Source organism: Muntiacus reevesi, chromosome 3 (genome assembly GCF_963930625.1).
Source record: "Muntiacus reevesi chromosome 3, mMunRee1.1, whole genome shotgun sequence".
Taxonomy (NCBI): Eukaryota; Metazoa; Chordata; class Mammalia; order Artiodactyla; family Cervidae; genus Muntiacus; species Muntiacus reevesi.
The window spans coordinates 85,879,994-85,897,535 of NC_089251.1; the positions used below are offsets into that span (position 1 = coordinate 85,879,994).

At 41.8% G+C, this 17,542-nt stretch overlaps 1 protein-coding gene across 1 annotated transcript in view; it reads right to left on the reverse strand.

Annotated features, from left to right (window-relative positions):
- Positions 1–220: 220 nt before the first annotated feature.
- RASGRP3 (RAS guanyl releasing protein 3) overlaps positions 221–17,542 on the reverse strand; it is a 112,439-nt gene continuing 95,117 nt past the window's right edge. Inside the window, exons 13-18 of the mRNA XM_065929443.1 lie at positions 16,667–16,782; positions 13,758–13,905; positions 8,178–8,214; positions 5,874–5,999; positions 5,172–5,536; positions 221–3,621 (exon numbers count right to left, since the gene is read on the reverse strand). Of these exons, the coding sequence (XP_065785515.1) occupies positions 3,613–3,621; positions 5,172–5,536; positions 5,874–5,999; positions 8,178–8,214; positions 13,758–13,905; positions 16,667–16,782 (801 nt within the window). The 3' untranslated portion in view covers positions 221–3,612. The remainder of the gene's footprint in view (positions 3,622–5,171; positions 5,537–5,873; positions 6,000–8,177; positions 8,215–13,757; positions 13,906–16,666; positions 16,783–17,542) is intronic.

The window sequence follows — 17,542 nt, forward strand, 5'->3', positions numbered from 1 at the left end:
AGGGTCCACTGCTTTATAGAATGCCCCATGTGATGCTTTCCTTATGCTATTTTGTGTAAACTGCAAGTCACTTAGATTCTGAATAGATGTGAATTCCGACATGGTTACCATTAACCTCTTAAGAAGAGAATAAATATTTTTGTTCGAGGTCTGAGTACTCTCTAAACTTCAGCAAGCAAGTTTTGGATGAAGCACGGAGGAAGCAGTTTTGTGATGAACCTTAAATTCAAGTAGTTTCCTATCATTAGCACCTTCAGTAGTTAGAGAATACATTGCAGATGTCAAATAAATGGAGTACTTTTTATGTAAAAAGTTTTATTTTCCTTTTGTATCCCTGTAGTAAAATAAATTCTTTCAAAAGGTCAACCTCTAAAGCACCTTTATACTTTGATCTTTTTCTCTCAGTTTATTTACATTTTACCCATTTAGTTTCTTAATCTCATCTACCTATTTTCAGAGTGAGAATAACCAATGTTAGAAAACAGAACAGAGCTGACCCTATATACACACAGTGCCAGGAATAAAAAATAAAACCCTGTGAATATTTCTTTGTTTAATTATTCTTTGACACAAAATTTAGTTAACTGTTGGATTTAGAGCCGCCAAAGAACAGTCATGTAAGTATGTAGTCTGAAGAGAAGTTTAGAAAAGAACCCTATTTGACTATAAAATAATATTCTTATAAGGTCTTTACAAAGTACTTTTACATGTATTATTAGACTTGATCTTTAAAACTCTGTAAGGTAGAAGGCTCTCCCCGTGGCTTAGGGGTAAAAAATCCACCTGCAATGCAGGAAACAAGGGTTTGATCCCTGGGTCAGGAAGATCCCCTGGAGGAGGAAATGGCAACCCACTCTAGTATTCTTGCCTGGAAAATCCCATGGACAGGGGAGCCTAAAGGGCTACAGTCCATGGGGTCACAGAGTTGGACAGACTGAGCAAATGAACACACACACAGAAGGTAGTTGAAGAAGGTGGTGAAATCTCCTTTTCAAATGTGAAAACTGAGGCTCAAATATATGTACATGACTTGCCCAGGGTCTCATGACTACAACCGGCAGAGATGGGATTTAATCTGGCTGTGGATTGCATGCCAAAGGTGTGCTGTGGGAATCTCATTTGACTGAATTTACCTCCTCAGTCAAAACTCCAGATATTTATCTTCAGGATGCTTAAGCTTCCTGCCATCAGTAACAGTCTGGCACTTCCTTCTGTAGGAGGCCTGCCTTCATTGTCAAATAACAAACTTCTTTGATTTTGGAGAGACTCTGTTACCATGGAAATCTGGGGACATTATTACTTCAGGAAACAGTCTCTCCACATAAAGTGTTCAAAATATCAATTAGGATCACTCTTCAGACAGATCTGGAAAAACATCAATCCAGTTTGCACATCTTTCCATGAAGACTCAGTTGCCGTGTCTAGTATTTCCTTTGTGTCTGTTTGCTCAAGTATGTCCCACTCTGTGACCGTTTGGACTGTAGCCTTCCAGGCTCCTCTGTCCATGGGATTTTTCAGCAAGAATACTGGAGTGAGTTGCCATTTCCTCCTTCAGGGAATCTTCCTGACCCAGGGATCAAATCTGTGTCTCCTATGTCTCCTGCATTGCAGGTAGATTCTTTACCTGTTAAGCCACAGGGGAAACCCATTGGTATCTAATAATACTCATTGGTTTTGTTTTTGTTTTTGCCACATGGCGTGAGTGGTCTCAGTTCCCAACCAGGGATTGAACCTGGGCCATGAAAGCAGTGAAAGCACTGAATCCTAACCACTAGCCATGTATATATATATAAACACACATATACAAAATAATTTATATACATATATACACAAATATGCTTGTTTTATTTTTTTTTTTGGTTTGTTTTTACTCGTTTCATTTAGTATCTTTCTAACAGGAAGGCTGACCATATAAAACTTTCTGTCTATTTGAAATCTCAAAAATAATCCAAACTAAATGGCAAGTGAAATAACTGCTTTGAGACAAAAAATAAGTCTTAACATTCCTTAACAACAACACAAGACATACAAGAGAGTTTTCTTATACTTAAATTACCATTTTCTGTTATTAATTTTGGTAACATGTATTTCATTGCATTTATGAATAGGAATAGAGAGTATATATACATAGAACCAATGCTGAGAATGGCTGTTTGCTTTCTGAGGTGCTTGCAAATGGTGGGTTCTTATATTTTCTAGCTTAATCACAACCGCTCACCTAGTAACTTTATTTAATTTGCATTATCTTTGCAAATTGATCTCTGGATCTGTTTGGCCTGATTAAGTCAGTTCTAGCGAACTTGAAACAGTATTTTAGAGAGTCAACTTGCCTTAACACGCACAGACTCTCATCTCCAAGGGGAGAGATGAAGGATTGCTCCTCTTTGTGCGTCTAACACAGGACCTTCCCAGAGCAGGTACTCAACAAGTGTTTGCTGAACAGAACTGTCTTCATTTACCTAATAGAAAGTGAGAAGAAAGGCATTTCTTTATTGAAGCGACTGCCCCCAAAGAAACTCCGTCTTACGTGGATTGCTCCCAGATGCAGACCAGTGTGCCTCTGTGGATCCAGCCTCTGACTGGTCCTTGGTAGCAGGTCATTCTCCTCACCCCTAGGCTCAAACCCATCTCTATTTTTCAATATCTTGAACCAAGTGCTTTCTGCTAATTCATCATGTAAGAAACAGACCCGTGTCTAGTAATGCTGAGTCAAAGGAAGATACTCAAAATACTGATACTTTAAAAGTTTAAATGAAATGTTAATCAGAGGCAGTTTGTGGTGATTTGCTTTCTATGTCTCTTTTTTTTTTTTTAACCATGGATGGCAATTTCTTAGGAAGAGCATGCCGAAAACTTGAATTGATTTTTTTCATTGCTATTGACACTTCTTAATAGCAGTCTTAGGAAAGATGGCTAAACCTAGTCAGATGGGACAAGTATTTGGTGAATTTTTCCCCATGGCAATTATAAATATTAGGGGAATTTTCATGGATGTATCATGGCTACCTAGTGATGCAGAATTAGTAAGACATATGATTATAAAAGTGTGGCTTGTTGCACATTGTATGGTAAGAACAATGTAAACAGCTTCTCCTTGCAACAAATCATTATTAGAAGAACCACTGCATTCCAAGCCTGGAAGAGCTTCCTTGTCTCTCAAGAAAATGTTAAGTCCTGGTCCCGTCCAAAAAGCACACAAAAACACCATTAAATCGACTTCTTGTTAAACACCCACCTTAGAAGTTTATAAAAACACTGAAGTAACATTCTCACAGAAAAGTAAAGTCTGAGTTTAGAGAATGAATATCAAGTACATGGCCAAAAGCTTCCATTTCATCCGTATATAAATGGCTCTAGAGAAAGGAGCGAAAATCACCAACTACACAACATCTCTCTGTGGCACCTCACTCGGATCAGGGGAGGAGGAAATAAATAGTTCACAGGGTAAATCCTCGGGCCCATAGTTCAGTCATAGATCCCACAGTGTCACAAGCCAGTAAATGTCCAGATATCTTTTCAGATAACTTCCTGAGCGTTTGAGTGTTCTTCAGAGTTTCTTTTCTTGCTCCTTCCAAATGCCAACACAATTGCCTTCAGTGTCCTCAGCTGAAGTCAGCCATCCTGCAATATGAATCAGAACCTGTTGTACCACGAGATCTCTCTTGGTAAAATAAAACTATCCCCAGAAAGCAATTTATCAGATAATTTTGAGGAAACCTCACAAATGACCAGTATTTTGTGCTCTCAAGATTTAGAGAGAATTAAAAGATCATGTAATCCACCCAGCACATGGTGTAAATGTTCTTAAATTAGATTGTAGTGGTAGTTGTGCAACTCTGTGAATATACGAAAACCCACTGAATTATATACTTTAGATGGGGAAATGTTATAGTACACAAATTATATCTCAATAAAGCTGTTTTAAAAGTTATTGTTATAACGGAAACAATGACTCAGCAGGAACTTACAATAAACTTCATATGACTGACGATCATGTGTGGCATCCTTACTGTCTTCAATGAGGAAGGAATTTTGGTTAAAGGTCATTGACATTTTTCTCATCATAGATAACTATGGAGACTGTGCTGAGATCTCCTGATGACAAGTGGAATGTGGAGGTCCAATCACAAGAATAAAGAGCATCGGCTTGATCCAGTAGGATCTCTTCCTAACCTAATATTCTGTTTATGATTCAGGAGGGAGGCAATGGCTGCCTTCCATGACATTGCTTTAAAGTTTAGGAATATGACACCAATTTCCTCAAATCCTTTTCTTAATACACTCTAGACTGTTGACTAATAAATTTATCTAAGTCCATCTTGAATCAGTTTATATTTTCAGCTTGTTGTAACACATTCCATATGCTTCCCAATTTGCTTTGGATGATTTGAGCATCATTTTTGTGTGGAGGCAAAGGCTCTTATAGAATCCTGAAGCCCCCACACCTCTAATATTCACCACCCTCTCCCCCATGATGCTGTCAAAAGGCTTTTCTTTTTTTTAAGTAGGAGCAAGAGTTTCCAACTCTCCTCTGTCTGCAAACTTTTTGCTTCCAATGCCTTCTCTGAGGAAGGGCCCTGATTCTAGTTGGAAAGCTAGTAGCTGGTGGGCATAGTGTACTGATATATTGGATACACACAAGGGTCCCTGGACATCACATCAGTACACAGACAGGAAAATCTTCGCTGAGTTTTAGACCCCATTCAGTTCAGGTGGTTGTTTTTTTAATTTTTTTTTTTTTTTTTTTTTGATGCGGATCATTTTCAAAGCCTATGTTGAATTTGTTACAATATTGTTTCTGTCTTATGTTTGGGTTTTTGGCCATGAGGCATGTGGGATCTTACCTCCCTGACCAAGGATCAAACCCACATTCCCTGCATTGGAAGGTGAAATCCTAACCACTGGACCACCAGGAAGTCCCTTGGTTCAGTTTTATACATGATGAAACTGAGGTCCAAGGAGAAGAGACCATTTGTCCAGAGTCACATAATCAGCCGACAGCAAGACTAAAAGTGATATGTCTTTAAAAAAACAAAAGTGATAAGTCTTGATTTCCAACCATTCTGCTTTCAAAACTACCAGGGTGCCTTGTGGATTCGCAATATAATGCTCATCTCAGTCCCTTTCTGCTTCCCTCTTCTGATTTCATTTGTGGTTTGACCAGCACTGACCTCACCATCCTGTTTGGTCTCATCCATGTCTGCTTCATCCTGGTCAGGTTCGAACGTGGTGCCTCGGTCAACAACATCCACACCAGCCTGCACCCTGGGCTTCTCATTTTCCCACTTGGCAAAGCCTTTGTCCTTTGCTGCTTTGTCGTGGAACTTGGACTTCATTTTGGGGAAGGTGTGGGACCCTGAGTCCCCCCAGCCAGCCTCTGACCACACAGGCTCGGTCTGGGTGGCCTGGCTGGTGGTGGCCCGCTGCAGCCGCACAGAGATCTTGCCAGAGGAGCCTGTGACCAGTGTGATGGCTCTGCTGTCCAGGTCTCGGTGTCCAGCAGTGACACCAGGGAACTCGAACACCTCATCCTGCACTGGAAGCGGAAAGCTTACTGTGATTATTGTGATTATTTGACATCCGACTGCTTCACAGCAAACGGTCAAAGTGGTTGCAGACAACAGGAGTCTGAAGGGCAAGGTCCTAGAGGAGCAGATCAGAGGCGGAGTGAAATTGGCCTCAGGTTATTGAGACCTGAAGGCAGAAAGCAGCGTGTGCGGTTCAAGGGTTTTTAGCCACTGCTGCTCACCCTGAAGAAGACCTTTGTGTTTATAACGTCTCTGACCAGTTTTAGATCCAGAACTCAGCCAAGGTGCAGGATTGGAAGGTGAGCAGAGAGAAATCACAGCAGGAAAGAAAGTAGAGGACATTACCTGGGGGCAACGAGGGACTTCCAGGCAGTGACCCATGACTGCTGCCCAAGGAGGGTGCCCGGGCAAACCTCCTGCAGGCCAGAACCAGGAGGTCTTTGCACTGTTTATGACAGTTGGCTCCACAATCTGAAACAAGCCAAAGCATCACAGGTGATTAGTGTGAACCTTGTGTGTGGGTGCTGACCAGGTTTCCAGGGTGGCCTTTGGGCTGTCAGGACTCCCCTCCCCAACCCTCGTTTCTGTGTTTAATCTCAGATCCACAGGGTGTGTCTAGGGGCAGTAAAAGGGCCAACAGGACTCTCTTCCCTTCCTGGGGTTCCTACAGTTCTCTCATATTTGTTCTGTTGCTTCTTCTTTACAGTTCATTAAAGTGCTGGGGCAGCCTAAGAGGAGTTGCCTTTGTCCCCAAACTAGATGTAAATTACATGGGACTGGGGTTCTTCTCCAGACCAAGATCCACTCCCCACAAATGTACTCCCTGAGCCAGAACAAGGGTGAGAAGCCTCAGCATCTACCCTCTCCCAGGACCTACTGCTGCCTCTCATTACTAATAGCAAAGCATCCCTCCATTCAGGATGTGTCTGCATTTTCTATTCTTCTTCATGTCCCCAAACCTTTTCCAGAGCAAGTGATTTCATCTTTCACTTCCTCTCTTGGCACAGAAACAGAAGACAAGGTGAGCTTGTGCTCAATAAACATGTTTCATTGACTGTGGCTTGGAAATGGCAAGCAGCAGACCCTGTGATCATCCCATGAGATGCTTTAGTTAAGAAAGTAGATATTAATTGCTACTTGGGGTAGAAAATTTTGGCCACTTTGGAAGATAACAGCACAATTATTTCCTACGATGAGAGTTCTACATTCCTCTTAGAATCACTAGACAGATACGATCATTTTAAAGGGTATATTTCTCTCTCACCATCAAAAAGGAGCTTTCTCGTTATTTTCAAAACCATTTCCCTCTAAAGCAGTGATCCCCAAACTTTTCGGCACCAGGGACCAATTTCTTCATGGAAGACAATGTTTCCACAGACCAGGGGTGGGGAAGATGGTTTGGGGATGATTCAAGCACATTTCATTTACCGTGCACTTTATTTATAATCTAATGCTGCCACTGATCTGACAGCAGGTACTGGTCTGCAGCCTGGAGACTGGGGACACCAGTCCTAAGTGGTCTAGTTTCAAATGGTTTTGTAATGACATCATGGAAAGATCAAATTGTAATGATATTTGGTCTGTTTTAATTAGACTTTTCACTCTATGTATCTTTAAGAGAAAATACCATATGAACAGAGATCTTAGGGTTTAATTGGTTTTCATCTTCATAAAATTATATGTGTGTGTGCGTGTCTGTCTGTCTGTCTAGGGCATAAGGGGGAGAAATGAGTATCTTTGCTGCTTGAAAGGAACAATTCAAGTTAGACTAAGACAACTGATTCAGAAAATTAAAGGGAATTTTTTCTTCCTGAGCACTAAAGTGTGACTCCCATAGAGGTTTAAGGAAGCTCCCTACTCTTTGTAAAATGAGAGCCAAATACTGAAAGATAGCTAGAAAAAAAAAGGCATCACAGGGAACATTATTAATCTGAAGGCATTCTGTGATTACAATATTCCTTTTGTGGTTTTATTATACTCTTCAAGAGCATTATCAGATTCTTAAAAGAACCAGTATGAACAGTTTGCATAATACATAATACATATTACATAATTATATGTAATAATCTTTTATCTACAAGTAGCAACAAAAGTATCTAAAATTTGCATTTATTTAATATATATTTATTCAATTGCTATAAATTTCAATTAAATGGGGGGAGTATATGAACAAATTCACTGAAAAGGGCAAAAGTGTCTCCTCTTCTCTCATCATCATCTGTAATCTAGTAGAGACAGGACTAGCTATGTGAGAGCCAACAGAGATGCGTATGTATTACAGAAATGAGCATGGGTTCTCCTTTTTCCCTTGAAGGATGAAGTTCTTTTATACAGTATTTCCATTGTGCTTGCTCTCCTCAGAAGTCCCACCTTGAATGTGTGCTAATGATGAGCAGGACATCTTAGAGATAGGGGTTTGATGTGTGTGGGATGATAAGTGTAGTTTGCTTGGGATAAAATTCCAGCCTGGGCTCTCCGAAATGAAATGTCAGGGAGTCCTTTCCTGGACACGTTAACTCTCCAGTTGCCAGTAGCCCCACAGCCCCAGGTTCTCCAAGAGGCCGGAAAGCTTTAAAGTTTCCATCAGACAATTATGACTTCTGCCCCAAATGTCACATTTAAAATTTTAACAAAATAACCTTTACGTACCTTTGCATTTGTATCCTTGCTTGATTATGCCCCAGAGCTGTAACAAAAAGACAAAGGAATGTCAGGGAATCTGAAGAGAAATCTGGAAAGAAAACAAGGCCACAGAGAAGGAAGTCCTGAGAAGCGTGATGACTGGCAGAGCACAAACAGGATGTGGCTGCTCCTGACACCCTTCCTGTCAGATAGAAGGACCCTCTCCCGGCCCACTCCAGCTGGAGCAATAACAGGAGTTTGGCTTCCGTTTTCTTTCTGGGAGCCAAACGGGAGCTGGGATGGGAAGCTGATACTGGTGAATTTATTGCACTCTGTTGTAATGCGCGCTCAGCAAAATTCACAGAAAGATTTTGCCCCTCTGCCTTTGGAAGCCCTCGATCCCTCTGATTTCCTTTCCTTTTCTTTTTTTTTTTTTTAATTAGGGTATAGTTACTTTACAACTCTAGTTATGCTTGTTTCTGCTGTATAGCAGTGAATCGGCTATATATATGCATATATCCCTCCCTCCCTCTTAAGCCTTCCTCCTATGCCCACTCCTCATGCCATCCAACTAAGTCGCCGCCAAGCACCCACTGAAGTCCCCGCGCTGTACCGTAGGTTCCCACTAGCTGTGTTTCACGCGTGGCAGTGCACACACATCTAGCCCCAACCTTCCAATTCACACTGCTCTGGCGCCCCCTACAGGAAATTAAGGGCTTCCTGTGTAACTCAGCTGGTGAAAAATCCACCTGCAATTCAGTTTGTATCCCGGTTTGTTTCCCGGGAGGGGAAGTTCCCCCGACAAAGGGGTAGGTTACCCACTTCAGTATTCTTGGGATTCCCTTGTGGCTCAGACGGTAAAGAATCCACCTGCAATGGGGAGGCCTGAGTTCGATGCTTGGGGTGGGAAGATCCCCCAGGGCAGAGCATGACAACCCACTCTAGTATTGTTGCCTGGAGAATCCCCATAGACTGAGCAGCCTGGTGGGCTAGAGTCCACAGGGTCACAAAGGGTGGGACACGACTGAGCAGCTTGGCACCGCATAGCACACAGCTCAGGAAAGTAAGCAACCCAGCAAACCATCCTACTAAAGCATTTGAATTTTGCATGGTTATTTTCTGAGAAGCATTTCTGCCTTGATGGAACACAAAAGAGGAAAAAGATCTTGCATCTGTTCATGTCATTATTCTCTCCATGTGCCCGGGGTGTGGTCCGTGCCCGGGCTGTGCCAACCCAGGTAGAAGTGGGATGGAGGAAGTGACAAGGGAGTGTCTGCCCAGGCACTTGAGGATTATTATCAAGGTGACTGTCCTCACAAGCCTCTGCCTCGCTGTAACCTCTATGAAGAAGGGCGCTGCCCACGTTCTTTCTCAGGCCTCCTGCAGCCCTTGCATATGGGAACTAGGGACATCAGGAGCAGGGAGCATGGATGAATTAAATGGGCTTAGCCCTAAAGTTGGAGAAGCTCCATTCCTAACCTCTTTGTGGTTACGCTGAGTGACTGATATCTACCTAATGAAATCATTTTGATAGAAACAGGGCTGGTAGGGGCTATTGACACAGACGGGGGTGTTGTGCACAATGTCTTATAGGAGAACAACGCCCTGAGTGTGGGCATCATGGCCCTAGGAGAAGAGAAAGTAGCTGCTGATTCAAGGCGGTAGGAAGGTTGCTCCTTACTCTCTTTCTGACAAGGAAATCCCACCAGTGGAGAGTGATTCCTTTGGGCCTGAAAAGTAATTTGTTCCTTCAGAAAACATTACAAATGTCTCTTGGAACAAGGTAACATTTTGCCTTGGAGACAGGAAGGATTATTAAGACAGCTAACTGGAAGCAAGGCCTCAGGTGTCTCGGATGACTGGAAGAGGGATGGGGAGGTGTCACTGCAGAAAAGGAAGTGGGTAGGTAGGCCAATCACATCTGTCAGAGCTGTAAGGATCTTTATGATAATCAAGTTTGCTTCCCTTTTATAAAAGGTGAGTGTCATGATGCAGGAAGTCAAATACTTTGCAAGGTTCCACATCTGGGAAACTTTGTGGGTATGAGAAAATGTTTCCTCACAGAGCCCTTGGTCTTTGTAATAACAAAAATAACAGTGATAGCATTGAATGAACTCTTGCTATGTGAAAGGCAGTTTCACAAAGTGAGTAATGAGTAAGCTATGTGTAGCAATTCATTTACTGCTCACAATATCCCTGTGCTTACTCGCTCGTCATGCCTGACTCTGCGACCCCATGGACTGTAGCCTGCCAGGCTCCTCTGTCCCTGGGGGTTCTCCAGGCAAGAATATTGGAGTGGGTTGCCATGCCCTCCTCCAGATCCTTATGAGATAGATAATGATAATTATATCATTTTTACAGATAAGGAGACTGAGCTACAGAGAGGTGAAGTCACTTGACAAGATCTCATAGCTAGTCAGTAAGGAAAGAAGAAGGTGAAGAATGTGTCACTTGAGGAAAGACAGGAAGCCATGGATCCTGGGTGTCTTGCATGAGATCAGAGCAAAAGCCACTGATCTAGGACAAGAGAGGATAAGGTTTAAGAAGCATTTGATTATCTGGCTATAGCATGTTACTAGCACAGCTGCAGAAACTGCTAAACTGCTGAAAAAGATAAAGTCAAGCATGAGACACATGAGGAGAGCAAGTCAGAGCATTGCTTGCTAATGATTACTTAAGAACCAGGAGACAACACGAGGCAGAACGAGGCTCTGGGTCAGCATACAAGCCAAGGACAGGAGAGGATACTTCCCATAGCCCTTTGACTGTGAGGTCTCAGGCTCTTGCAGGGGTGATTGTTTGTGGTGGAAGGAGTGCTGGACTGAGCATCAGGAGACCTGAAATATGAGTCATGATTCTGCTGCTCATGATCCATGTGACCTTAGGGAAGTCACTTAACTTCTCCGGAGTTCAAAGTAAGGGAATTAGCAAAACTCTTTCAGCTTTGGAATTCTAATTCTAAAACCAATGTATTTCAAGCAGTGTCTGTTTGCCTTCCTTACCGTCAAAATGGAATTTATTTCAAAAGTATGTGGTCCAGGCATTAAAAAATATTTCCTTCTATTCCCCCATAAGTCCCTTCAATGCCCATGTAGAACATGATATTTTATAAATCCATTTGAAAACTAATGAGGTGTTTTCTTTTTAAATATGCCTGTGTAAAGATCAACTCAAATTGTAGCAATGCAATTAAGTGTATTTTGGAAAGTACAAAGGGCTATTAAAACTATAAATGAGTTAATTTCAATTAAACTCCAAAAGTATCAAGGCACACTAAAAAACAGAGAGAGAAGGATTTACTTTGAGCTCTGTGGCATGTAACATCTGATATCATTTACTTATCACAACAACATGACAGGTAAGTCTTAACCGTCTCTTACAATTAGGAAAATAGAGACTCAGAGATGATCTGTAACTTGGTCAAGGACACAGAGTTAAGGGCAGAATTGAGAATCAGAGTTCTGGACTCCAAGTCCAGAGCGTTCTACCTGATCACAGCTGCATCTAAAACCTAGTGCAGCAAATGTACTGTGATGAGTTGAGGAGGGGAGTGTGGGAGCTCCAAGAATCCTGCCTTGTTGCTTCTACAGAACCTGTGCCTCCATGGAAGGGAGAGACATCCAGAAGCACTGGGGAGCAGAGATAAGACCTTGAGATTTGATAAGGACCTACCAACTCTCACACCATGCCAGGGTCAAAGTCTCAATTTGACTTTTGGCTGAGCTGGGCCCTGGCCAAAGAAATTCCCTGGGCCTCCCTCTGCAGTAGAGAGTTGCACATGGCTCCATCCTACTCGAGCATTTTTCAGGTCTAGACACAGGCAGAAGTCCCCCTCAGAAGAGAGAAACATGAAAAAGGAGATGTATTTGTTTGATGATCAAGTGGTCAGGTGACGCAGTCCCAATGGCATAACTGGTAAGAGAAACTCTCTTTCCCTGGGGTGGGCAGAGAGAGCTGTTAGGCTGGCCTTGCCCCTTGACCACAGCAGCTGCTATGATCACATCTTTGATGTAACCACTGCCTCTAAATTTATCCATTCTCACAGGGATGCTTGAATAGAAACTCCTGCCCTTCAGCTCCTCAAAGCCAGTTATTCAAGAATGAAAGTGGTAGTCCAGTGGTACTCTGCCTTGCAATGCAGGGGATGCGGTTTCAACCCCTGATCAAGGAACTAAGATCCCACATGACTCAGGGCAACTAAGCCTGCTGACTGCAACTTCTGAACCCATGCAGTACAACTAGAGAGAAGTCCACGTGCGGCATGAAGTACTCGCCTGCTTCAACTAAGATCTGCCACAGACAAAAAGTAAATAAATAAATATTAAACTGTCTTTTTAAAAGAATGAAAGGGGAAAATGTAATTTAGTGGGAGCTTATATGATATCAGCTATGAATTTTGTGTGGGTCCACAGCGGGACATGACTGCTGAATAAAGCTAACAAAACTGAGTTGGCACCTGAACAAATGCCTCTCATCTGGCTGCTGGGCTACCCTCGTGTAGGTACCACATTTTCCATCTTTTATTACTAGGATATCAACTAGAAGATGTTCGGAGCTCAAGGGTCTTTTTTTAATACCAAGGCCAAACCTGATCTTAACTGCCAAAGAATCATCAAATACGGGAAATGATGTGTACAACCTTCCTTTGTTGCAGTGGTGTAGGTACAACCAGAATACCTACATTTGAGTTCCACCTCTTGTCATTATTGGCTGTGAAATCTGGGGAGAATTGGGTTATCCACTCTGGACCTCCCTCCATTCATACACAAATGGGGAAAGTAAAATGCCCACCTCATGGGCTAGTTATGAGGATCAATTACACTAATGTCTCTAAGTAGTTCATTCCTGTCAAATTCCAAGTAAATGTTATTTATTATTATAACCACCTTATCTTTGAAAAGATTTTTTTTCCTTTCTGAGCTTTGAATTATTGAGCCATGTCATGATAGATCTCTAGTGGTGGACACCATATAAAACAAGAACTGGGAGGAGCTGGCTATGAGAAATACCTCACTTAGTGATGATTGCCAGGGCTCGCTGGGCAGGACCTTTCCCTGGCAGGTAAGAACAGTCAAACTACTCTCTTGGGTTAATAGTCCTCACCAACCTTCCCTGTCTCCACCAGCCCTGCATTCCTAGAAAAAGTGTAGTTCAACCTGCTGCTGCTGCTGCTGCTAAGTCACTTCAGTCGTGTCCGACTCTGTGCGACCCCACAGACGGCAGCCCACCAGGCTCCCTTGTCCCTGGGATTCTCCAGGCAAGAACACTGGAGTGGGTTGCCATTTCCTTCTCCAATGCATGAAAGTGAAAAGTGAAACTGAAATCGTTCAGTTGTGTCTGACTCTTCACGACCCCATGGACTGCAGCCTGCCAGGCTCCTCCGTCCATGGGATTTTCCAGGGAAGAGTACTGGAGTGGGCTGCCATTGCCTTCTCCAAGCTCAACCTGCAGCTCTTGCTTTTAATCGAATGTTTCATTTCAGGGAGCCATCGTGGTTTACATGATCTAAGACAGACTGTGGACTCTGTTATTGGACCATTTTCCCACATTCTCAGAATACTGCACAAATCACCACATACAAGTGAAAACACTGAAAAACAGACTTACAAATCCTGCACAGTGTTCACAGAAGGTTGGCTTGAGATAGGTCATCTCCTGAAAATTATGGACAAATCCTGGTCCCATTTTACAGTGTAGTTGGGACTTAGCTCTCAGGAAGTAAGCCATCATCTCATCCTTACTGATCAGGCCATCCCTGTGAAGAGAACCAAGAACAGAGGGCTCTTTAAACACACGCCGCTCAGTCATTGCTACTCTTAAATCACTCGCCTCCCAAACCTCTGTGACCAAAGCAGGTGGGAACGTTTGCTATCCTGTTCACATATTCACATCCGAAAGGAGAGGATCTCAAAGGACAGCTTTCAGTGCCAAAGGCTTTCTTAGTAAGAAGAGTGTGTGCGTGTGGGGTGGGGGGTTGGGGATGGTGACTTGTGCACTGTAGCACAGAAAGTCTTCTTCATTACCAGTAGTAGCTTCCGGAAGGACATCTCCTTTCTAGCCTTTGCCTCAAAATAGGGTTTGCAAGAATCAAGTGGCTGGAGAAAGGCAGAAAACCATGATAACTGGACCCACCATTCTCAAATTTTTCCACCTGATGTCGTCCAGATCACTAGCATTGGTAACCTTTTCATTCATGTCTTCTTGGCACACAGACCATTCACTAGAGTGATTCTCCCAGATCTTCTTCACATAGAACTTCTGGTTCCACTTACCACTGCACATCCTGACTCCTTGTTTACCAAGAGACCCCATCAAATCCACTGACGTAGGTGAACTTCATGATGCCGTCTCGCTACATCAGCTTGTGTTGAAGACCGCATCCGTCTGTGCTGATTCAGAATTCCCTTATCTCTCATCTGTCCTTTCTTGGGGTCATTCTCCCACCTCCACTCCCCCCACCCCCATCTCCAGGACACTGCTCCTTCTAAGTTCTGCTCCATCTTGTCAGCCACTCCTTCTTCTGTTTACAAATACACTCAGGACGTCTCCTCCTTCAAAAGGTCTTTCCTTACTCCTGCCTCCAGTTCCAACACTTGTCTTTTCTCTCTTACTCCTGAAGTTTTTCGGAGGAGTATTCAGTAGACATTTTTTCCATTTCCTTCAGTTACTCTTTTCCTCCAAATAATCGGGTTTCTAATTCACCATTCTACTGAAGCTGTCACAGTAACATCCTCAGGGGCCTTTTCTCATTCCTGAACTTGCTGACCTCCCGGCAGCACGTGACATGGGGACAGGACTCCCCCTTTTTGACATCCCTTCTCCGTGCTCCCCGGTGATTCCATGTAGCCGTGGCTCCCTTCCGCCTCTTCTGCTCCTCCTTCTCCAGCTCTTCTGAAGGATCCATGTCTTTCAGCTTCTGCACGTGGGGAGAGGAGTCCTGAAGCCACATTCCCAGGCCCCATGCTCACGTTCCTCTAAATTTTCCTATCAGAGGGACTTCCCTGATGGTCCAGTGGTTAAGACTCTGTGCTGCCTCTGCAGGGGGTGTGGATTCGATCCCTGGTCTGAGAACTAGATCCCACATGTTGTGCAGTGGGGCCAAGACATAAGAATTTTTTTTAATTAAAATATAAACTTTCCCATCAGAATGTGCTCACACTCCTGGGACTCTAGCTCACACCACTGGACTGAAGACCTGACTGTCTCTGTCTCCTGCCCTGATTGTTCCCTTGAATCTTGGTGCCATATCTTCAACAACCTGCTAGAATCTTCTCCTGGATGGCCCACTTTCCTCTCAAAATCAACATATCTAAGCATGTCTGACAAGAAATCATGTAGGGATGCTTTAAACCTTCATTTTTAGGGAAGATTATTATATTTTTAGGAAAAAATATATGTATTTGCTGGGACAGACTCAGTTCCATCTAAAGAATGGCAGAATAAGAAAATGAAGACTGGAAAGTGATTTTAAGTTCACATTCTACATACATGTTACCGACAGAAACAAACAGGGAAGAAGTGGGTAGTCAGCAGATAATTTAAATTTTATTTTATAAGAGAAGTTTATGTTTCTAATAATTTATTTTAAAAGTATATAAGTATTTTTAAAGTATGTCTCTGATCTAGTTATACAGTGAAGATAGATTAAGGTTTTAAGATGTTTATGATAAATTACCAAGGCTTTCCTTGTGCTGAATCATTTACAGGTTTAACTTTTTAAAAATTTCTCACACCAACGCAAATATTAGAGGATTTTAATATGATATACTTTGGATATATAACCAAAATAAAATCTAGTATTTCATTACAGATAATTTTTAAACTAGGAACCAATCTCACATAATTAAAAATGAAGTGATAAAATTATTAATGTCAGAGTTTCTTGCCAATTTAAAAAAAAATTTAACGATCCAGGTTTTAGCCTCTAAAGTTACTTAATCTCTCACAAATCATTTGAAGCTAAAGAGAAACATATTTTTCCTTTATTTCTCAAGACAGCATTTGAGCTAGCAAAGACAAAAACAAAGCCTGGACACTTTCTGGCTATCTGTACCTGTCACCTGCTCACCTGTAGCTGAACACTGTAAGTAATCTAAAAAAAAAAAATCTTACTTATTTGATGATTTTTAAGATTACTCCCTGGTCCAGTGATGATGAAGACTCTACTGTACTAGACCTAACTATAATTAGCCTCTATTCTTTTTTTGCTGGAGGTTTTGGGGTTGATGATATTTCATCTGCTAAGTAGTAGCAGTAATATGTGAAATGGAGAGCTGGGCTAATTTGCACGTGACCCTCTACTTAACACTAATGATGTGATCTGCCTTGTGATTCTATCCAACCAGTCATGTTCATGGACACCAAGAAAAAAACAGCAAAAAGTTAGACATATCTCATTAAATCACTAGGATCAATGTTTTTAGGATATAAATTAGAGAGAGACTTCTCTGCTCTCCTTTGATAGTAATTTTCTGCTTCAGGACACCTACATTATAATATAACAAAATTAAACTTACTGATCTTTGTCCAGCACACAAAAGGAATCCAAGAAGGGAAAATTGGCAGCTATACTTTCAAAGTCTTCTTGGGAGATATACCCATCATGGTCATGGTCGTAGTTCCTAAACACAGACTGTAAAGGAAAGACAAATATTTACTGAATGACTATTTATGAGGCAGCCTCTGAACTTGTTATTGGGAAAGCATAATTAAGCATACTATTTTTTCTATCAGTGAGCTTGAAATCTAGTGGGAGATAACAAAATTGAGAGGACTTTATGGTATAATGAGATAAGTGCGATGCTGAAGACAAAGACAGAATGCTATGAGGGGAGGTGGAGACAAATTTTAAAATATTTTCTGAAGAAAGCAAGGTCTAAACCTAGACCTCTGGGTTTAGTAGGAGTGAGGCTGGTGAATTTACAAATACCAACACCATGACAATAGAAAGTGAAACTTTAAATGTTAAATTATCTCAAAAATCAAAGTATACACGTAATGCAATTCCAATAAAAATCCCAGTGGGAATTTGTTTTTTTTCAGAAAAACATTTCCAAGCCCTGGGGAATTTGTTTTAAATGAACAAATTAATTCTAAAGTTCCAATAGAAGTAACATGTTGAAAATAGCCTAAAATTGTTAAAGATGAGGAGTAATGACCTCAGGTAAGGGAAACAAAAGCAAAAACAAACAGCTGGAACTATATCAAACTAAAAAGCTTTTGCACAGGGAAGGAAACATCAACAAAATGAAAAGGCCACCTACTGAATAGGTGAAGTTATTTGCAAATGATACATCTTAAAAGGGGATAATATTCAAAATATACAAAGAACTGACCAAAAAAAAAATTTTTTTTAAGGCAGAGGACCTGAATAGACATTTTTCTAAAGAAGA